Raw genomic sequence first — 23,720 nt, forward strand, 5'->3', positions numbered from 1 at the left:
AGAGATGAACTGGCCTTTCACACTGACAACCCTACTAAGAGATGATTTTCCAGCTGAGAAACTAGTTACCTTTCTGTCAAAGACGGACATCATCGTCAAGCTCTAAAGAACAATACCACAAGCTCTGACCAAAGCACCAGATGCCCAAGAAGGCTGGTGCTAAAAATTCAAAGAGATTCAACGAGAGAGAGTCGCAGCTGAACTTGATACAAACTACAAAGGCCTGATGGAGGAGGCAACTTTTGCAGAAATGTTCAGCATGCAATAATAAAAGCAACAGTAATCTATTTAAAACAGACAAATCGCCTGGCTTCTCTGTAATGCACAAGTAACATCTTGGTTTGAGCTCAGATCCAAAAGCTATAAGCCATCCATTGAATAAGATCTCAAAGAACCAATGAAATAATACTGAAAGTTCCCAAGTAAATCCTGCTGAGTCCAGGTGTAACAAGTGGTCATTGGGCAGCTACTTCCTCACCTTCAAGCTGCTAACAACAACAACAAAGGCCTGACGTCTGAAGATCTTTTTCAGTGTCTGTGTCACCACGCTCCAAATCCAAATTGAACGGCTGGCCTATAGTGAGGTAATTAATCTTTGCACCTATAACCGGCTACCACGACCACTAAATCCAAATTGACAACTTGTCTCCAACATGGCAACATACTGACGACTGTCATCACCAAGCCATGGGCCATGGTAAGCTATCATGACTCGCGTCATTGTCGCGATGTCAATTGATCGTATAGTCCCATGGTTGAACTATATAGTTCAACCTTGGTAGAAACTATTGTTGAACTATATAGTTCAACCATAGTTTCTGCTAGTTCAACCATCAAACCATGGTATAGTCCTATCCTATCTCCTAGCCCTAGACTCCTATGGCGTTAACGAAAATATAGCATGGCCGCACCTACCTAGAGCCTGAGTAGAGGCTAGTTATCTTCACACACCATGGGCCATGGGCTAAGGCTAGATGGAAATGAATCAAGCCATAAAAAGTACAAGAATTGGACACTGGACATGGGCCTAGCTATTTCTTCAATCTTCAGTGCCGACACTTCTATTCTATTCTGAGAGTTCCAAAACTTAAAACTACCCAAGCTCTCGGTAGAATTTACGCTTTCCCTTTACCACGTTTTACTGTGTTTGAATGTTAGATTGATTCAGACCAGTGGAATACTAAAGCCAGTTAAAGTAATTTTTGTGCCAAGTCATCTTCTTCATGGGTTGTTATTGACCAAGGCAGATTTGTTTTTCTGACCTAGTGCCTTTTGCTGACTAACCTGCTGCATTAAATGAACCTGCTTTCTGGCTATGCTGATATCAAGACTGACCTGTTGCTGAACTGCTGATAATGCTTTTCTTGGCTCTTTAAATAGGTGAGTAAAGGGAATACTCTTGCCACGCATCTCAGTCCTAAATTTTAATTATTGAATGTTATCAGTAAATGTTTGTACATATAATCAATCATCCCTTAAAGTTGTTTTACAGTTTTGCATTAGGTAGATCAATTTGTTCTTATGTGTTCCTAGTGTACTTATGTGTTTCAACTTCCAAGTGTTATTGTTGGATAGGTTTTATGTGTTCTTGTTCCTGCACTTTTGCAGAGCGGCCAATGTGGGGCATATTCCTGTCTCTTATACACATCTAGATGTGTATAAGAGACAGGGCCTAGAATATGCCCCACGTTGGCCGCTCTGCAAAAGTGCAGGAACAAGAACACATAAAACCTATCCAACAATAACACTTGGAAGTTGAAACACATAAGTACACTAGGAACACATAAGAACAAATTGATCTACCTAATGCAAAACTGTAAAACATTCATTTGGTCTATTCATTTGATCAAAACTGTCATTGGTCTATTTGGTCATCTGTATTCTGTATTGGTCACTAAGCAGTAAGCTGACCTGGCCTGACCAGACCAAAGCCTACAGAACTTTAGCTTAGCTGCTTAGGTACCTTCCTGGGCTTCCAAGTGATCCAACATGACTGTCCACCCTCCAGCTGCACTGTGGATTGGACTGTGCACTGCCATACTGGTCACTGAACACCCTACCCGGCTACCCCTAGCCTGGCTGGCCTGGGCTGAATAGTGAAATAAATAATCTGTAGCAAGGACAGAAAACAGTCAGCAGCTGAGCAGCATAAAGTAATTTTTTTTATTTAGTTGCTACCTACTAACTGGCATTCATATTTTAATTTGATCACATTTATCCTACACACTTTTCACAGGCCATAAATCTGTAATGGCAGATGCCAAAAATGGTAGTCCAGATGCAGAAGCATCATTGGATTTTCATGAATTTATTTGCCCCATATGTGGAATAAATGAAGTCTCTCCTATGAAGCTGGAGCTCCATGTAAATCAGGTTGGTCTTATAAATAAATGATTTTCAATGATTTACCTCAATAGGCTCAATTCCACCAACCACCATTGCACTGTATTGCCAGTTGCCCAGTTGCCACATTAGTTGCTGCTTAGCAATGGCCTGCCGCTCATTACTAAAACTTCTAATAATACTGGACTACTGGTTGTTGCAGGTTGTAGTCACTGGTCAGTGGTCAGCAAGCAACTGGGTGGCCATGGCTGGAGGGACTTGTTAGAGTACCAAGCTATTTTTTAGACTTGCTGTTTCTGCTCACAAATCTCTTGCCCATGTCATTCATAAGCTGTTGACTCAGCATCTGAACTTCTGAAGCAGAGTCTCAGTCACACAGTAGACTCAAAGCTAGCTAGGCCTGCTAGTAAATACATGGAGATTTGTATCCAGAAACAACTCCCTGGCAGTGGCACTATCAGGTGGCAAAAATTTGTTATTGTCTCATCCAGCCTGGGCCTGGCCCAAATCTATAGAAAACTTACAGTCCTGTTTTTAAAACCTCATGAAATGAGCAAAATAGTTTTTTTGACTGCTTCATATTTAACAGATGTATATATGTTAAGTTTAACTATAAATTCCATGTTAATAACCCTCTAATCAAATAATATCCCTCAATTGATCAATTTCATTATTGAATATTTTTTATTATTGAGTATATTTTATTATTGAATATAAATGCTTAAAACCTTTCTTAAATTTATAGATACTAATAATATGACAAATTTTGGTGAATGCAAACCAAACAACATTCTGAGTCTGAAGCTATTAAAATAAATGAACCAATTTATAAATGAATAATATGCATTTAAAAATTATTTTTTAAAGACAACACTTCTGAAGAATCCAGTGCCTTGGATGTTACACATGCACAATGAATTTCTAATTTTATTTTCAAATATTAGTAAAATTCTTTTTTCAGAATTTTGTTGAGATATCAAAATTTTATAAATTTTTACAATTATTTATTCTGTCAACTGATTCATGCATTGTCTCTGACTAGAGATTCACTGGGGAGCCAAGGGGGGCGCCAGCCTGAAAAAGTTTGGGAACCACTGCTTTAGAGCAAATGGGAATAACATCTGTATGGATTTAGATATTTTTATAATTGATAGATTCTTCCCCCTTTACTGTGATTCTCCATTAAAAATGAATAGGAGTTGAAACTCTGACTTAATAAATTAAGTGCTTAAGAACTTGCAAAATTTTAGATGAAGATTAAACTTTTTGACTGATCCACATTAGATTTAGAAATAAGTTAGATAGGTATTGGAATTAAAGGAAGACTTTTAATTTGTAACAGGATATTGAAAGACAACAAAATTTATGGGTGTCGAAGTCTTGAAATATGATGGAAGTAGATACTAGATTTAGGTTATGAAGTGATATATTTGTTATTAAAATTTTTGGGTCTCCAATTTAAGATATTTAAATTTTTCAATTAACTTCTCATTGTTCAAGGCACTGGGTAGTTTTAATTTTCTGAAAACACTTTGTACTGTTCAATTCTTCTTTTTGTTGATATTTAGAATATGGAGCATAAACTCTAAAATTCCAATGTGTCCTACTCTATGGATCAGTTNGCCTAATGGAAACCTCATGTGAAGAACTTTGTACCTGTCTCTTATACACATCTAGATGTGTATAAGAGACAAGGTGTATATAGTGACATGCAAAAGTATTGAATAAATTAAAGTTTCCTTCATATCTCAAGTTAAAGTGCAATATTTTGCATAATATTTGGTCAGTATATTGCTAATGGTACTAGAAATATTATTTAGAAAGGATATTGAACAGTAAGCTTTGTTTAGATTTTATTCAATTACTTTCTTTTTGCATTTGGTTTTCAAGTACAAACTAATTACAAAGTACATAACTGGACAAGAATTTGTCTTAGATTTCTAACCTTTGTCCTGTAATGTTACCAATTTTGTCTGGCTATTGACCTAAACTTGAATACTGTTGAACGGGGTAATAAGGGACAGTTTTGAGAATTTTTTGTTAATAACTTCTTACCATGAAACATTTCATAAATGAGTTTGGGCTCATTTTAAAGGTCTTTGTGAGGGCAATTGTATGGCATCTCAAAAAATTCCATATGCTATTCGTAAGGTGCTAGACACAATATAAAAGGCTCCTGAATTAATCTGGAAATGGGGTAATAAGGGACAATTGAAATAAAACTCAATTTTAAAATGTTTAAAGCATGCAGAGTGTACTCATCTATTACTAACAGTACTCTGAAGTCCTCCTCTTCCTTTGTAGATGATGTAAATGTAGAATAAATTGTAAAAAAGGACCGGACATGGGGTAAGACGGGACCACTAAATGATCCTGTTTTACCACACAAGTGGTCCTATCTTACCCCACAAATGGTCCTGTCTTACCCCACAAATGGTCCTCGATTACCCTACAGTTTATCAAAAATAGTTTTTAAATGAATATATTATTGAATGAATATATTATTTGTCAAAATTTTCATCTTTTGCTCAAACTTCATTATAACTTGTTAGCTTTTTTAATTAGAGAAATTTAGTGCACTATTTTAAATTGCATCAAAGGGATATAGAAAATAGGGATGTCTATTCCCATTAGTGAGCTGCAGAACTATGTGCAAGATTGTCAGGGAGAAAAATCATTGTGTGAAACATGAAAAATAATTATGATCACAACTCTGTGAGAGGGCATGAGCTATGTTAGAAGTGCACCACAAATGCAGTTAGCAAGAAAACGCATGACGTCTGACACTTGAGTTATTATCCATTGGTTTTATTACCAATTTGATAAATTTTCAGACAATGACACTAATGGAATATGCATGAAGCATCTAACAGTGCTCTACAATGAACCAAAGCCAACCTACTATTACTATGCTTAACAAAGTTTTCTCCTGACAAAAACTTCAATGTTTTAACCTAAAAATGACACTACATTTCCATGAAATGTTGGAGGACTGTCCCTTATTACCCCACCCGTCCCTTATTACCCCATTTGACGGTATGATTTTAAGTATTTATGGGAAATATACAAGTGCTACATTAAATTTTATTCATTTCAGGTTCATTTTAGTGAAGCATCTGATGATCCCTCGATCATGTGCCCTCTCTGTCCAGCCTCATTCAAATCCATACAAGCAACTGAACAGCATGTGAATGATGTACACTCTGATACTACTGAAGGAGAGGTGAAATTTGCCTGCATTTAACTGGTCTAGCATATAAAATTTTTAAAGTGTCAATATAGTAAAGATTCAATGTGAGGATGACTTATTTTTTAAATGAAAATAATTATTTTCTCCATGATTTGTTGGAAAAATGTGTGTCATGGTTTGAATTTTAATCAATGTACCACTTTACTCAGAGGGACTTGCCAAAAGCTGTTCAAGTATCACAAGACCTGCCAGGAAGAATCTCAAGTAAGGGTGCTACTGGAAGCAGCTTTGATAGCATTGAAGATACTGGTGTTTGTCCAGTGTGTTTACGTAAAAACTTCACAAATAGTGCATTGCTGGCTGAGCATCTGGAAGAACACTTCAACAGTGCCAGCCATCAACAAGGTGAGTAGTTGACTAGTTGACCATCACCCAACTTATATTTTTCATTAAAAGACAACACCTAGAGTAACTTTATGCTTATGCTTTCTAGTTTCTACTTCAAGGATCATATTTTGTTTAATCTATTAATGTAATTTTGATATTTTAAAATTTATTCATTATATAGAAATAGAATTAAGTATATACCTACATATAATACATATATAAATATAATTTTGTTGGTTCTAAATTTTTACTTGAAAAATGTAAGCTTAATTGTCACTGTTAAAAAATTGCAGCATATATCTGTATCAATACACCTTTTTATTATTCTTTTAGTTATCCTCCTTGTTATGAACACTAAGCATCAAATTAAATTAAATTTCTCATAGGGAATGGATCAACTAGTGCCATCTCGCTCACATCAAAAGAAAAAAGCCTGAAACAAGTTTTAGAAGAGCAAGAATTTGCTAAACTGCAGGCAAGTACTGTCCCCTTCAAGTACTGTCCATTTTAGATTCCCTACAATATTCACACTAAATTCACATTGAATACTTTGCAGCTTAACATTTTATTAATTGGCATGCTTTATGGCAATACTATTTGTAATTTGTCACTTTTGCCTAATGGAAACCTCATGTGAAGAACTTTGTACAGTATCACTCTGTACAGAAAGAATGATTATAAATTTTGAAAAAATTCTTGTAAATCTTGAAAAATAACATTTACCAAAATTTAATATCTTTAAAAAAGCTTTTATGTATTTCAAAAAAGCATTTAGCTTTGAATTAAAAGCTTAGAACTAGAAAAGACTTGCAGACAGTTATACAAACATGTAAAAATTGTTTACAATTTATCTAACTGGTAGAAGTATTTTTATTGTACAGAATTTAAAAGTACCTGGCTTCAAGTTATTATTTACAGGCTCATATCAAACTTGAATATTTGTTGAATGCATCTGTTATTACTTGTTACGAGATACACTTGTATGTACTAATTTCCAAGTTTTGCTTGTATATACTTCCAGGAATTATTTTGAGCTAAAATATTGTCATTATTTTACTCTTTTGAAGTGTTTATTGATGTATAATAACCTTTGTTTTGACTTTTTATTGCTACTTTATGGTCTTCATTAACTTCAAATCAAATAATTTTTACATGCAGGCTAAATATGGCATGGATGACAACATGAGCCATCAGCAGCAATCTGAGCGTGCCATGGAGCGCGCTGCCTACCGCGGCCAGCTCAACATTGCAGACATGTATGAGCAGCGCATCAAACAAGCACAAGCCCATAGCACGGGACTTGATGATAACTCGACTAGAACCAAAGGTGCAGTAGTGCAAGTCATGCTTATGTAAGAAATGTTCAATTTGGCAGTCTTGTGGGTGTAATATAAGTGTTTTATTATTCATTTGAAGTATTAATTCATCAAAACACTTTGGCTATTAACTTTTCAATGTTCCAGCATACCGCTGGATTAAATCCAAATTGCTGTTTGATTATTTTTAAAGTATCTTTATTCTTTAGTCTTTACTCCTCCTGTGTTTCTTGGGTATATACTTATTGGGAACTACGGTATAGTTAAGATCACATATATGGGATCAGCAAGTTATGGGTTCAAAATCACAGCTAGCTGTGAACATTGCACTTGATGTCGGGCCAAACATGGCCTAATATGCAATGCTGACTATTTTAAATCATTATGATCATTATTTTTAGCACACATTTTTCTTATCATTATCATTAAGGGTTAAATTTGTTAGTTTTAGTGTGCTGGTATTCTGGATTGGCTGAGAATGAATTAGATTTGTGTTATTGTTACTAAGAACGTATGCTAAATCTTGAAATATTGAATCAAATTTAGGCTAAAAAGTTGTTAATTATATTATTTTTAAATATTGTATTTAGCTTCATTAGGCTTAAAGGTGCTAGTTTCATGTTAGTTTTTCTCCTTTTTTTATTGCTTCTATTATTTGCATTCCACTACAATTTCATTGTTTGCATGCCGATTGTTCAGGCATTATTGAGAAGCTCTTGCCAGTCAGCCTACAGTGGCGGGATGTTAAGAGCGTTCACTTGTGCTCAGCAGTAGACCATTTCTCCAGCAGCTACGGCGACAAGGGATGGGGCTGCGGGTACCGGTGAGGAACTATATTGCCTTCCTCAAAATTAACAATCTTGTATAAATGAACTTGGTTGGAAGTATATCAAAATTTAGGTCTTTCAAATTTACTGTTTCCTAAGCATATTAAATCAGGCAGATAATGTATTAATTCACATTTATAAAAATTTTGTTTCTCTTCTCCGTTCAACAAAGCTCTATTGTTACACTGATGACTGTGCAGTATGCCACAGGCAACCTGATATGCTACGGTTTACTATAGGCGGCCTGACATGTTACGGTTTACTATAGGCGGCCTGACATGTTACGGTTGAACTTCTCTCACCGCTTTGCATTTTAGGTAGTATTCCTTCATATACTTTCCCAACCAAATTCTCCTAACGTAATTGGAATGGACCGCAAGAAATTCCTACTCAGCCGGAAAACTCCACTGTACTAGACAGGTCCATTTTGTACCAAATTTGGTACAATCCACAATTGTGGTGTCCACAAACAGTTGTAAGAACGGAAGTAATATCTTGCTCTATATTATTAGTCTATAATAACTCTTTGTATTCTAACCACTTTCAACTTCAAATCTAACAAAACGCTGTGTCATGTAACCTTAAGTTAGTACTCATCCACTATTCACACTCTATTTAAGCCATGACAAATGTAGGATCTATTGGCTGGACTGGATTAGTGTTAGAAGGTAATATTAGTAAAATAATGAAGAGATTATTGTTGTGGACCATTAATGTTGTAATTATTAATGAAATGCTAGGGATGATCAGATCACTTCAGCACCTCTCTCCTTACTTGCATTCCATTCTGAGTCTTAATGCTTCAAACATTTTTAATAATTTTGAACGCTCCATCTAAAGTATTTCCTGATTACAGGAATGCTCAAATGCTGCTGAGTTCTCTCCAGTGCGAGGAGAAGTATAGGAACTGCTTAGGTCTCCCCGAAGGCGCGGTGCCTTGCATCTCTGCTCTACAACGTCGCATTGAAGCAGCCTGGACAGAAGGCTTTGATTTGCAGGTCTGCTTGTACTGCCTTTGAAACTATCCACTCATGATAAAAGAATTATGAACTGAAGTTTGTTCTCCATTAATGCAGGTAATCCCACGAATAATCCAGAAAATTAATATTTCAGTGAATGATTGTGTTTGATTTAATTTAGAGTCCAATAAGCGCACTAATTGGCCCGGACTTGCCTACATTAATCTTGACTCAACCTACGCTACTAAACCTGTGTACAGGGTCGTGATCAGCTTGGCGGCCGCCTCCTGAACACGAGGAAGTGGATTGGGGCTACGGAGCTGGTGAGTCTTCTTTCGTCGCTACGTATCCGCTGCAAGCTCCTGGACTTTCATCAACCTTCAGGCCCTGGCTCCACTCACCCCGCCCTCTTCCAGTGGTGTCTCGAGTACTTCTCTGCCACCAGGGACTTCACGCTGCCTCTCTATCTCCAGCACCAAGGTACTTAATGCTATCTTGCTTCATAGACGCTTCGGATACTTGCATAGGCAGACCTAGATATATACTGCAGGGCGGTCCTGATACGTTCACTTAGCCTAAACGTCCAGGGCTTCAGGTATTGTTCACGTTGTGGTTACTCCCCTCAGCTTCAATTTTAGTTTTTTTTTAACTTAGGCATCGTCTGAAGTTAGTGCTCTCTTTATAGAGCGCAAAAAAAAAACTCCGTAAGCCGAATATCACCTTGGCATTGGAGGCAATTTGTACTCTACCCTTACAATTTCATCTCAGTGCCATATAAAAAATTTTTTTATGGTATAGAAGCATTCATGCTCATCTAAAATTAGTGGTTGAGTATTATTCTTAACAATAATCGACTTCGGTGTTCTAACTCGAACTGCAATGCCTAGTTTTAGAAATATATTCATATACTTATTTACCCTCCAATTCTTAGAGGTTGAATGGTAGATATATCGTGTTGAAACGGTATATATGGTCTGCTGCTAATAAATTTTAATTGACTAATGATCTTGGCTTGCTGCAATTCCTGAAACGATTCTACATCTGCTGCAGGTCACTCGCGCACTGTGATCGGGTGTGAGGTGCTCACTGACAACGTCAAAGGCAGAGACTCTGTCATAAGGCTGCTCGTTTTGGACCCTTCATTTTCCCCTGCTCAAATTTCTCCGCTCTCTGCTCATCTTGAAATTTCTAAAGAAAACGATCCTACAAATTCATCAGCTCGTGGTAACTCTTCTAGAGTAGACTACCAGACTCCGACTCAGAGTATGGTGGGTTACACTCTCTCTGGAGAACGCGTTGTTGACACGGAATGTCACGAGTGGCTTTTTCAAAGCAGGGGCCGAGGAAGAGGCCGAGGTCGTGGTCGCGGTAGAGGGTTTACTGCAAACAAAAATGAATACGGTGGAGAAAGGACATTCACTGTGGCTTCGGCTCTGCGGAGCCTGAGGAAACCTCTTCACAGTCTCTGTCAAGACCAATACCAAATTGTTGCTGTCACTGGCGTCATGGAAAACGAAGATGAGTTCCAGGTACATAAGAACATTTGTTTGTTGAACTAAGTAATGTAAATCATATTCATAGTGGGTTTGATTATAATAATCAAACGTGATTTCATGAATATTCAACAGATCTCATCCAACCAATTGATACAATTCATTAGAAACGTTAATTTTCTAGGTCAGAGTTTACGTATTTTGATACTGAACAATAACTTTTGTCCTGATTTGCAGAGAAGCAAAGTGCTGCGGTCAACTCGTCTGCCGGAATCCTGATAAAAAGTTTCAAAGTTTATCTATTCGTACTTTGATGGGCGGCTTTCTGATAGGCCTACGTAAATAGAAGTCAGCTGCCCTTTTGTACTGGATAAATACTTTCTTGTATATAACATAACAACTAAGGCCAAGTCCTAAATTTATTGTGATGTACTGAGAGCCTCGGCATGGCTTGAACTCATGATTTCTTTGGTTAGTTCATTGTAAACCTTGTCCAGAGGTCAAATTTTTAGTTCGGAGCAGCAAACATCTGAGCAGCACTTAGAGAAACTGTTACTTTATGGTTTTTACGTGCTGCAAGGATCAAAGTTTATATAGGTAATGTTATTTATAGAAAATTTCTCCAATGTTTTTAACAGACTTTTGATTCACATACTGTGAGAATATTTTGTATGTAGTACATTTTAATATATTGTAATACGTATTCACCGAGTATCTTCTCCATTTTGTGCTTCTCGGCCATTTCTATAATACGGACAAATCATACTTTTTTTCATTTGTCTCCAATCGTCCATGAAAACGTGACTACAGGAACGAGGGAGGTTTTAAATTCACTATCGTCAAATTTTTTCTTGTGTTGCCAAAGATGTGATGTGATATTTGTTGTTATTGTGAAGGAGCTCTCTGAAATTGTAATCACTATTAGTAAGTATTCATGTATATATTATGTGAATTTATGTTAGTAGGCTTTTCATTCGATTGAACACATAGCTTGGAATCTGTAGTGAATCATTGTCTATCAAGCTATGCAGTCTTTGTGTGAATTGTGTGGAAAATCTTAGCCTTTGTGATGGTCTAACATGTGCATCTTGATTCTTTTTTTCTCGCTTGAAAACGTTCTTTGAAAACGATATTACAATTTTTATGTTTCTATTGTGGTGTCATTAAAGTAAAACACTTCGTCGGTTCGCAGAAAAAAATATCACTCGTACTTTTAAACGAAATGTGGCCGTAATTGCGCTGTCTCGATTCTCCGCAATTTTACAATATGAAATACAGTTTGAGCGATGTTTCCTCATGCATCTTCTAAACTATGGGGTTAAACCTCCTGCCCATGCCTGACTTAACATACGGCGAGCAACCTAGTCCACTCAGTGGCTCGAAATTTTTGCTCCAACCGTCGCCGACGTAAGAAAGTATATGCAATAATGCAGAAGTCATTTTGGCAATTCATCTACACTAAACCCATTTTGGCAATTTATCTGCACTAGACCGTCTTTCGATAATAAAAAATGCTTGTCGGAATACATTTATTTGTGTCTAAGTGTTTCAAAATAATAAAATGCTATCACAAACGTCCTCAACGACCTTGTTGGCAAGATATATCTTCTATCGAAGCGCGACGACTCAAACTCCACTGACGGTAGTTTGGTGAATAGTTATGTTTCGATGGCACTAAGTTGCGGACAGTATTACGTGATAGACATTGGAACTTTAAAATCAGATCGTTTCCAAACTAATGAAAATATCGGTAGAAAATGCATGCATTTCTTTGTGGAACACAACACCTAATTTCATAATAACGAGTTAATCGTTAATCTTTAGTGCGCGGTCTATTGTTGGTGGTCTGGCAACGAGTTGGATGGTCTGAGAGTCCGAGACACGTAGCTGGCTGTAAAAATTCTGTGATGTTCAAAAATCGATGACATTCCAAACATGGTCTTATTTTCGAAATTAATGATATCGTATTATTCAATCTATGTAACATAGCGATCTCGGCCCTGAAGTGTAGGCCTGATGTGGCCTATCGCCGATTCTTTTATTTTCGTGACTTGTTCACAGAAGATCTAAAATTGTGTCATTTGACCGGATCTTTTCATGACTGACGATAGTTTGAAGTAGCTACTAGACTTCCACCGGGTTCGATATGGTGCTAGGAATTTCAAATCTGAACATATATTTTTATATATGTTGTTATTATATATGTATATTTTATATATGTTATTATATACATAGCTTTATCTCTGTCTCTTATACACATCTAGATGTGTATAAGAGACAGGTCAATGGGCGGGCCAGAACGGTTGCTAATTCTTTGAGCAATCTGGGATGGAAGCCGTCTGGTCCACATGACTTGTTGGGATTTAGAGCTACCAGGAGCTTGAGAACCTCTTCTTCGTGTATTTCAAGACATGTTAACGTCAAGCCGACTGGGCGTTCCTCAATATCTGGAATACTGTTCAAGTCCTTATCTGATCTATGAACACACTGTTGAAGGATCAAAAGGCCAGTCGTTTAGATCTGTGAGCTTATCGAGAAAAGTACAAGAATCGGCGACAGGCCTGTCCAGGCCTATTATTCAACGCCGAAGATACTATACTATACTAGATGCAGAAGTGATGAAGCTGTTGTTCGTCGGAAACGCCGTGTGGTAACCAAAATTAGAAAAGGACAAAAATTTAGTCGAAAGCGTTCAAAGACGTGCAACAAGGATAGTTCCGGGATTAAAAGGCAATTCTTCTGAAGAAAGATTAGAGATTATGAAGCTTCCAACCCTCTGTTATCGACATCTGCGTGATGCTTATACAAGGTCCCAGAAGGAGTCCTGTATAAGCCCAAGTCTTATACAAGGTCACAGAAGGAGTAACACATCCATGCGACAACATTTCTTCTCGTTTCGAGTAACCGACATGTGGAACAGCCTCCCTGATGGCATCGTTGACGCTCCGAGCATGAACGCCTTCAAGAACAGACTAGACAAAGCTACGCAGTAGCATATGTTCAGTTTTAAACTGCCTACACCTTACGGACTGTAATAAGTCCAGCAGATATCACAAACAATTTCTTCACGCACGGCCGAGTGCCGACACTTCTATTCTATCTTAATGTCAACTCGCCTCAATGAAGAAGTCATTGTTTCGAATAATAATAATGAATAAAAACTTCTGGTTGACTCGAAAAGTTTAGACATACATGCATTTGCTTTTGTTAAATCTTGAACTGCTCTGCAGGATCAACCCGACCTCAGTTCGCAATCCCGGTGCTCATAACAAGTTAAACTTTTCTGCTAGGTCTGACTCCATAAGGCCTTGATTGTATAATAATTTGTCAGTCGTCCAGGATACAAAACTGATATACGCTTATTATTTCCTTTAATTTACTTAAATATTTAGGTTCCAATAAATCGACTATCGAATTAGTTTCGTTAAAACGTCATTATACTACTGAAATATTTGACATAAAATAGAACTTACAAATTCTGAAATTGCTAAGTTATGAAATCTCATAGGTATCATAAATGAATTATTCATCATATATGAATCAATCATTAGTACGATGCCTGCACAGAGTCCAGATTCGGTTGTTTAATATAAATTGTAAATTTGCATATAAATAGTGAATGAAATATAATATTTTACATTCGCATATTGACAAGGTTTCGGATTTATTTCCTATTCTGTAAAGGTCGCACGTGAATCATGGCTGAAATCAGCTGTGGAACTTGTCAAGATTAGACTCCCTCGCAGTCGCATTCGTTAGCCATTCTTCGTTGCGGTGTGTCGGAGGTGCGTGGTGTGTTTCGTGATTTCTTGTATTTAGCTGTGATAATTTGGAATTTTAACAACTTCTGCAGAATACATTTGACGTAAATATGCTTGTGTTGGTTGATGAATATTTGTGGTTTATTCATATACAATCCTTTTATCATTAATAAAGGAGTATCAGTTTTATTCCTGCATGACTTGCTTCTACAGTGCAATCCGCCATATTGGACTGCACGAAACCGACAATTCTTCGCTTTTATACCAAATTATACATTTTTCGTCAATTCTCTAATGTAAATACTCAAATAAAATATAAATAATTTTGCAAAGAATTTCAGTAAATTTCCGACGATCAACTTCTATTCTTTATATTCTACAGTACCGGTTAACTAAATACTTAACTTAAAACTTGATCATTATGAACAAAGGGCCTGGAAAACTTTCTAAAAATCCAATAAATAAAAGAAAAATAGAAAATATCTATCAAACAAGAGACATCCAAATTATTCTATAACAAACCTGATGTACTATACAATTGAAACAGTTGGTCCACTTATGATGATATGATCCATCTTTACATTTATAGTCAGTAACATGGGAGAGCACTGTATCAAAGGAAAGCTTTTCACATTGTATGGAAAGCTTTTTTATAAGTGAACTTCCATTCTTAGAATTCCAGCCTGCTTATAGCCATATAACTCAAAAACGAAGGCAAATCTGAAAAAAACTAACAAGCTAAAGCATCACGGTTGCTCAGGTAAGGTATTAGTTCAAATCTGTTCACAGTTCAGTAGTTTGGAAGAAATTTCTTGGTTACTGCTAATTTAGGCATGTATTGCTGTTTAAATCATGAATGAAGCATGAAGGTAAAATGGAAGAAAAAACTCGATCAAGAAAATTTTCACAAGCTAAACATTACCATTTGGTAGTTAGGACTGTAAATTCAAAATTTTGTTTAAATCTGGTGCCATATTTGAATCCCGTATTGCCATATAACTATGGCAAAAACAAATGATGGCAAAATTCAAAAAATTTTCACAAGCTAAACATTACTGTTAGGTCCTAATGAATGCGTGTACCAAATTTCATCAAGTAAAGTTCATTAGTTTGAGAGATATTCCATGATCATTGAATTTGGAAATTTAGTGTGAGACCGGCTAATTTGTCCAAGACGTAAACCCAGGAAAGGTTAAACAAAAACAGATCTGGGTGAAAAAAAAACCATTGCTGGGAGTCATGTGCTGCACGTGTTGTGTACAATTTGTCAAACAGACATTTGAACTTCTGACTTTGACTTTGGACTGCCGCCTCCCTTACTGCGCTTTTCTTCCTCACCACCCCCAAAATCATTCCACCGCCTCTAGGAGGGTGATATCGCCCACTTTGGGAACCACTGATCTAATGTATTAAACGTAATGTATACTAAAGTGCTACTGAACTCTCAGCTGCAAACGTTAAAGTATGTATCTAAACTTCAAGCTGCAAGCAGGATAACAATACCTTAATTAAAGTACCTAAAATGCAACTCAAGTTACCTCCATGCTCAAATAGCTATGCTCTAATAACCAAATTGAAATGACTAGTAACATGTAAAAAAATTATAAAATGGTCATCATCATATAATGATATAAGTAGAGACAAAACTATAACAATTTTTTGGTGTACACTCATTTTAAACGCACTACACAGCACATTACATTTCTGAATTCTGACAAGTGCAATGATACAATTTAAAGACTTAGATTATGATAGAAGACATTTATTCAAACATGACACATCTGAATGATTTGATCCTTACTATATTCTCTAGTTGCAACAAGTCCTACTTTTGTCCAAAATCTTGCAGTTTTAATATTGTGTCAGTAGCCAGTAGGCATGAAATCTTGCAGCTCTAAGTCTATACGGTACTCTAATGCAACAAATTTTTGTTTGATTTTTTTCCATTTTTTTGGACTGAGCTATAAAAATTTCATCAATCAAGTTTAAAGGCCAAGACCTGTCTGCAAGTTTTTTTAAGCAAAATTTTTTAATACAGCAAATATTTTATTAACTACAGAGTACAGACCTTAGCAGAAGTACATTCCCAAAATCTCACTTTTAACACTTTTTTCAGGTATTTTTTCTAGAGCTAGTATATGTAGGATTTCTTAACTTCCTTTATGCTTCATAGAATAAAAAAAAATGTCGAAGTTTACACACTATTTTAAGTTTTGCAATATTTCAATTTGTTTTGGTGCTATAAAATTTTTACGCTATGTCAGAGCCTCAGAGGACTGTCCCAATTTACTCTGTCCATCCCTTATAACCCTGTTTAATGGTACTCCTAACAATGCAGTGCTAGCACATAAGTTTCTGAGCTCATTCTCACCAAGCTGAACATCCAATAGCACTTTTTTTTCTCTTGCTGAAGCTATATTTGGCTTATGAGTAATTTGGCTGTATATTGTAGGCATGGTGCAATTCTAGGATTGGCAGTACTTCTCGTTCCTGGCCTGTTGTAACTGTTGTTGTCCAATACTGTCTTTTGTTTAATCAGTACAAGGTTGTGTCTTGTGAGGGACGGTGCTAGTGTGCTTTGGAATCTGGGTGCGTACCGGTCATGGAAAACCTGGAAATTCATGGAATTTGATTTTTAATTTTACAGGCCTGGAAAGTCATTGGATTTAATTTCAGGTCATAAAGTCATGGAACAAAAGGAGTTTTGATTTCCCTCAATGAGGTTGATGCTGGTTACATGGCCAGGACTGTGATAAAAAGACAGCTTGCAGACAAGAAGACAAGTGCACTGCAAGTTCTTACTTTTAAGACACAAGTGTGGGACTTCTTGCAGGCTGTAGTCAAAAAGCTACTGGACAAGAGCCCTATCAGATATGTCCTTGGTAGGAACCTGAGATGTCTGGTGCCAAAAGTCTTCATCAAGGACTGTATGGAAGCCAACAAGACACAGTTGAAGAACTGTTTCACTTTGCTTGTTGATGCCAAGAGATTCCCTAACACAGATGTCGATGGTGTTTTGCAATGAGATGTGCAACTTTAGAGATGAATCACATTGCAATGAACTGAACACACAGTTTCAAGCATTTTCAACTTCTGATCGACTGGACACTTTTTGGCATCTGTGAAAGAGCACCTACAAGAAGCTCTGGAATTTAGTGCAGATGCTCATGCTCCTGTCTCATGGCCAAGCCACGGTTGAAAGAAGGTTTTCATTCAACAAGGAAATTGTGACGCACAATGTGAAAGAGTGAACGGTGGTTGCCCTGCGTGCTGTGGTTGATCATGTTGCACATGGTGGCCTGGACAAGATGACCATCACCAAGAAGACGCTGCTTGCAGCCGAGAGTGCCGAAATGGCCTACAATAACTATTTGGCAGAAGAGAAAGAGAAGAATGCAAAGGCCCAGAAAACCCAGAAGAGGAAGGCTTTGTTGAATGAGCTAGATGAACTGAAGAAGAAAAGGTGTACGGAGGAGGGCATCAAGGCACTTGAGCAAGCAATGGAGAGAGAGGGGGATTTGCAGAAGCAATGGAGAAAGGGGTATTTGAAAATGATCTCAAAATTCAACGCTATGAGGCAATCTTTGAAAACAAAGCTAGACACTCTTGAACTGAACATTAAAGAAAAAGTTGATGAAATAGCTGCCAGTTGAATGTTAGGGTAGTGCTGTTGAAGAGTGTTCTGAACTGCATTGACATTATCATGCACAATCATGTGTGCATTAATTAATATTTGTTGTGATTTTACACTATTGAATTCATAATAATACCAGTGTGGGCTCGATTTTTAGATGGCATTTTTGTTCCTCTGCATCTGCCTTCTCTATGCATTTACATGTTTGCTATTTATCAACTGTAGGAGATGATAGAATATGCGCAGTTAGTCTTTCAGCCATGCTAAACCTGTCATATAAGAGTCATGGAAAATTATACTGATGGTCATGGAGAGTCATGGAAAAGTCATGTAATTTTTTTTTCTGAATACCAGTACGCACCCTCTGAAATGATCCTTTGACTGGTCTGAAATCTCAAAATACTAGGTTCTTTTATATTAACTATAGAATTGCAGCATGATTGCAGAAAAGGTTTTGGCATATATCTATACTGCTAAAAGGTGCAATTACATTATTGGAATAAATTGGAAATTTCATGCTATATTTGTTACATGACCTTGTAGGCTTGTACTAGAAGCTGATAATTTTTTTCTTTCAAAGATTTTGAAAAGAAGCAAAGCTCATTTTGGAGACAGGATGATTTGAATATGGCTGTTGCATCATTCAAGTGATAAGAAAATAATAATAACTTGCTCAATAATAGCTCACAAATAAGATCTATTGTATGCTTATCCTACTTTCAGGTATTCCAATAAAAAAATATGTGTACTTGTTTGTATATTATATACCCTTTACATATTGCATGCTTGTTACTTGCATGGGGGTGGATTTGCTTGAGTTACTCTAGTTTGGTCATTGTGTTGCACTGACAGTCTTGAGGCCAGAAATTTTGTCATTATTGCTGAAGGTTAATAAACACTGACCAAAATGGGCATCTATACTTTTGTGGCTGTTTTGGGAAACATTTCATTTATTTAATTTGGCTCCTTGGATATGTCTATTCTTAATTTGGTATTATTTAGCCTTTTTTCATTGTAGTGCTGATTGTAATATGTAAATATATGCCTACATGCTGCCTAGGAGTGAATATGAGGAAAATCTGAAATGAAACCATTCATAATCCATGCAAATGTCTTAGCTAGTTTGTGTGTAAATGTGTTCTTTGGATTAAAATGTGTTCTCAGCAATATTATTTTAGCATTTAACACATTTTTTGATGTATTCTTGTTTTAAACATTTTTGCATCACTTTTAATGTAATGTAAAAGCCCAAACTATAATCTGAAAACTCGTGGAACTTTTAAATGAAACTTGATTCATTTGTTATCTAGAGGCATTGGTAGCATCAAAAAGTCTATTGTTAATTATAGTTAAATGTTCAACTTTAAAGGTGTGCTAAATCATAGTGTATGATGTACATGTGTATAAAGTAGTATTTATGACAACACATCAATTTATACACTACTATTGGGCACACTTTTAAATTAACTTGATTGGCAGGAAAATTAAGACCAATGTCTGAGGATTTAATTTAAATTTTCCTGAGTTTAAATTTTTAAAATTATTTTGTACTGTTAGTACTTGGTTGTATTGTTCTTATATTTGTTGTAGGTGGAAGTTGTGTATTGTAGTAGTGTTTTCCTAGTTGACAGGCATCTGTGTTGGGATAGTAGCAACACAGAACTCAATGTTGGTGGATTAAATTGGCCTAGCTTCTCAGTTCTCTCTCAGCATCAAACTGTTTCATTGGCATGGCCTTCATTATTATTATTATTATTTTTGCTTCATTTCTTGCGCATTTTCTCATTTATGGAAAAAAGGCGCTATTGTGCTCATGTCCGTCCGCCCATCCGTATGTATGTCCGTGACTTCACGGATGGGCAGACCAAAAAATGTGCTCTCTGTCACTCAGTGCAGTGAGTACTGATCTAATTTTTTACATTACTTCAAGTATGGTTAATGTACATTTCTCTTAAAAAAATTATATTTCCTACATAACCCTATCAGAAATCTCTCGATTCATAATTTTAGTTTGAAGAGTACAAAACCTATAGTATAACCCCACATATTACATTTATTATCACCTATAGTATAACCCCACATATTACATTTATTATCACCCCACATATTATCTCCAATATTACATTTACATTTTTCAGTTTATTCATTCCAGATATTAATGAGAACAGATATAGAATTCACCTGGACTTAACTATACAGGACTCATGGCCTGTAGTTAAGAATCCTCTCATCTACATGAAATGATTTGTAGTTCATATACTGCCTAAACATTAACCATGAATAATCATATCCCAATTTGTCTTCACTTTGGCTGTCTGGCCTTGATTAAATGAGGCATAGTTGTTAGTAGGTAAGGAAAAATTTATATTTTCAGTTAATGAAATTTGGCTTTATAAATTATTTTTATTTCTCTGCTAAGGATTAATCTTAACATGCAAAGGTATATTTAAGCAATCCATATTCTTTTCCAAGCTCTCTCTTTCATTTTTAGACAAAGGTCTTGATACTTGATACGACTCTTGCACCAACACCCAGGTACTGCTGCTACTCTTCTGTTAGTTATACATTCTTACTACAAAAACCTAAATGGAGGATTTAGTTAATTCCTTTACTTATTTGAAGTTTCTTAATTTACCCAGATTTTGGTTACTAGTTACTACCCCTCAGGGGGACTTCTGACGGGTGTTTGTGCGCGTCAGAAGTCCTATGGGATTTCGCGCTCCTAGGGGGATTGTTCCTGAGCGCCCCACCGCTAAGCACGCGGTGTCTGACTGTAGGTCTCAGTTGTGGGGTTAAGTTATTATGTAGGTAGGATTCCTTACATTTCTCTTCTCTGTCTCTCTCGTGCGGGCGGCCGACGTCCCGTGTAAGCGACCTCTTGTTCGAGTGTCTTCGTTTCTGTTGCTTTTCACCTGTCCCTCCTTGTCACTTCGTCTCTTTGAGATGCTAACGCTGCTTCTTTCGAGCCAGCTTCAGCGGGCTGGACATCTGAGACCTTCCGCCCCTTGTGGGTGATGAATAATTGAGACCTTCCACCTCAATGGTGATGTTCATCTTGACTTTCGGTGCGAGATAGCCAAATAGCTGAAGCGCTAGTAAACATTTGGCCACTAAACTAAACTACTAGTTACTAGCAACAATAAGCATTGAATGTATTCTAAATTTGAAATTGATATGTTATCAAATCTATTACAATTGTGTGATTAGGCATAATTTGACTTGGTTGTTTTAAAATGATTTTTCTTATTGAGAGATGTTAATTTTTATTTTTCAAATAGTTTACGACTTGTGTGAACAATCGTTCTTAGAATAGTTGAATTTTTTTATTTACTTGTTGTCATTTATATTACTTAAGTGTAAGCGCGCACAACGAGAGTGTGGCTGGCAATCAAGTTCGTAGTAAGAACTCCTGTGGTGGTGGTGTGACAGAAGCATGTTCTCCTGGTAAATAGGATATTCATTTGCTTGTTATAAATCATTCCAAAAACAAGTGAAGTTGCTGTCTTGTTGTAAAACCTCGTGATCATTACTCCCTTGCAGACCGGACGCTGCAACTTGTGGGTCAAGTTGAGTTGGATAAGTTAACGTACTTCTAATCATGTATTCAGCTCTCTGGATAACGACTTCTAATCATGTATTCAGCTCTCTGGATAACGAAGAACTCTTGGAGTTGTCAAGATACCTGCCTTATTGTTCTGATAATAAAATGGCCACTTATATTCTTGCTTTAATGAAGTAACAATTTTCGTACTATTCATCTAGCATACAAATCGCGACAGATTCTCTCATTCGAGGCAAGATCCTTGTAAGAGCGTAAATATCAGCTACATTCATGCTAGTACATTGCTTGAGCATTCAGGAAATAATTAGAATTGTTATCCTGCATCTATTTCTTGGCGCACGCTTTTCCGTTTTCGTATTCTGCTGCAAGATGAAAGCTACCGGCGGAGAGTTTATTAACTATTATAATTATTTCGCCAACTTGGCCCAGTGCCTTAAACTCTGTTACAAGTCGTGCTAAATATTTTTGGAGGTTTGTTTTCATACAGTCATGAATTATTGCCTAACAATTACTGAGACGTGTGTCGTTTAAGTCGTACTGTTTACGTAATGAAATAGAACGTTATTGTGCCGTATTAATAAGAACAGGACCAAACCTTGCGTGCATTGATAAAGCCTATATATGAGTAAAAAATAAATGCCATGTTATCTGCCTTATCAATTAATTTTCTTTGTAATCCTGAATTAATATCTCAAGTAACCGTTTAAAAATATGCATAATAAATTGTAGGTAATAAGTAAGAATAATAAAAACTGATGTACGGTGCTATTGAAAGTTGCTACCGCATGATCTCGCTGTTGCCAGCAGTACGAAGTGTGCGCGTCTCGTCTCGACCTTCACAGGGCTATCACTCACAGAGAGAATCAGGCTCAATGGAGGCTCTGCCCCAATCAGGCTCTGCCCCAACATTAGCTTTATTTGCAACAAAATTCTCTACCCTGCAGATGCAGTACTTTCCTAGTGCCTCTGCTATTCAATGCGATTGCATTTTAATTTGTAACTGTCTTCATTAAGAATATCATAAAAGTGAGGAAGCCTCGATTTAATGTTAGCCATTGTACTTGTCCTCTCCTCTTCCCCTTTTAATAAGAAATTAAGCGAGTATCATTCCAGTATGGTATGAATTAGCTTACTAGTTACTGCTGCCCGAGATGTCATACAGTCATAGTGAGGCGTCAGTTTGCAATCGTGCTTCATCCATGTTGTAGTTTAGGAATGTGCGACTATTCTTCCACGATTATTTCTCATTTTAAAGCGATTTTTAAAGTCTGTAGGGAGCTGCAATTTCCTAGTCACTAAAATGATTATTGTGAAGTGCTTCTAGTCTCGGAAAGCAAATTGAGTTCAGCGTGCATGTGCAACAAAAGCTACAACATTTCTTGCTATGGCGGCGCTATATGGAAGAGTTATTTTATTTGCAAGCTGTTGAGTTTTTTCAACTTGCTGATCTTTTTTGTTTATCTTGAAAGGCTTCCATATCTTGATGACTGGAACGTTCTAGTGGATACTGTTCACCATACTCCTCAGGTCACTCTAACATCACTTAATTGTTCACTATTCGATTAGCTTCGATCATTTGATTAGTTTATTTGATTATTTTAGTTTCGTGTGATTTTATTGAGTTCATTTATATATTTTAAATATATTTCTTCCTATATTTCAATAACTGTGTACGGTTTCAAGGAAAATAAATTTTTGTGGACATTATTATTTTTTGTGATCACTATTATCTTCGATCACTCAACTTGAGTTCCTTATGATCCTGTTGGTGCCATATTGATTGAAACTTTGACATTAGGAACTTGAAAATCAGACTACCGCTTCAGCTGAATTATGTAACTACCCTTATTTTTTATTATAATTCTTGGCCGCTTGAATGAGGTATGCATGAGCCCACGTTCTGTGGGTTGCAATACAAGAATTTATATGTGCATTTATACGAGCATTTATTTATATGTGCATTTATGCGAGCATCTATTTATCTATTTATATTTCATTTATTGATATACGGGTGGGCGTGATGTGGTTTTGGTTATTCGCGTTCTTCATATGAAGGTTAAAACATGAAACTAATGCTCAAATTTTTCATATTACTTTTCAGTCGGAATTTAGTGTTATTTTTATGATTGTATTTAAAATCATTGTGTAGCTATTTCCAAATTTTGCTAGTGAAGTTTGGTAGACATTACTGCATTGGTTGATTTCCAATTGTAATTGTATTTAACAAAAGATAGCTGGACCTAAGAAC

The 23,720-nt window shown here is 36.4% G+C and overlaps 2 protein-coding genes across 2 annotated transcripts in view; both read left to right on the forward strand.

Annotated features, from left to right (window-relative positions):
* Nucleotides 1–2,196: 2,196 nt before the first annotated feature.
* LOC108679301 (zinc finger-containing ubiquitin peptidase 1) lies at nt 2,197–11,665 on the forward strand. The gene is made up of 10 exons (XM_018167899.2): nt 2,197–2,373; nt 5,441–5,566; nt 5,743–5,938; nt 6,307–6,395; nt 7,079–7,247; nt 7,936–8,059; nt 8,920–9,061; nt 9,283–9,502; nt 10,073–10,551; nt 10,753–11,665. Exons 1-10 carry the CDS (start codon nt 2,251–2,253, stop codon nt 10,792–10,794), a joined length of 1,710 nt encoding a protein of 569 aa, XP_018023388.1. The 5' UTR covers nt 2,197–2,250; the 3' UTR covers nt 10,795–11,665.
* A 2,580-nt stretch (nt 11,666–14,245) lies between these two features.
* Nucleotides 14,246–23,720, forward strand: part of LOC108679308 (zinc finger A20 and AN1 domain-containing stress-associated protein 9) — a 44,963-nt gene continuing 35,488 nt past the window's right edge. The window contains exon 1 of the mRNA XM_018167906.2: nt 14,246–14,300. The gene's annotated coding sequence lies outside the window, so the exon portion shown is untranslated. The remainder of the gene's footprint in view (nt 14,301–23,720) is intronic.

This window comes from Hyalella azteca, unplaced genomic scaffold (genome assembly GCF_000764305.2).
Source record: "Hyalella azteca isolate HAZT.00-mixed unplaced genomic scaffold, Hazt_2.0.2 contig2815, whole genome shotgun sequence".
NCBI classification, from domain to species: domain Eukaryota; kingdom Metazoa; phylum Arthropoda; class Malacostraca; order Amphipoda; family Hyalellidae; genus Hyalella; species Hyalella azteca.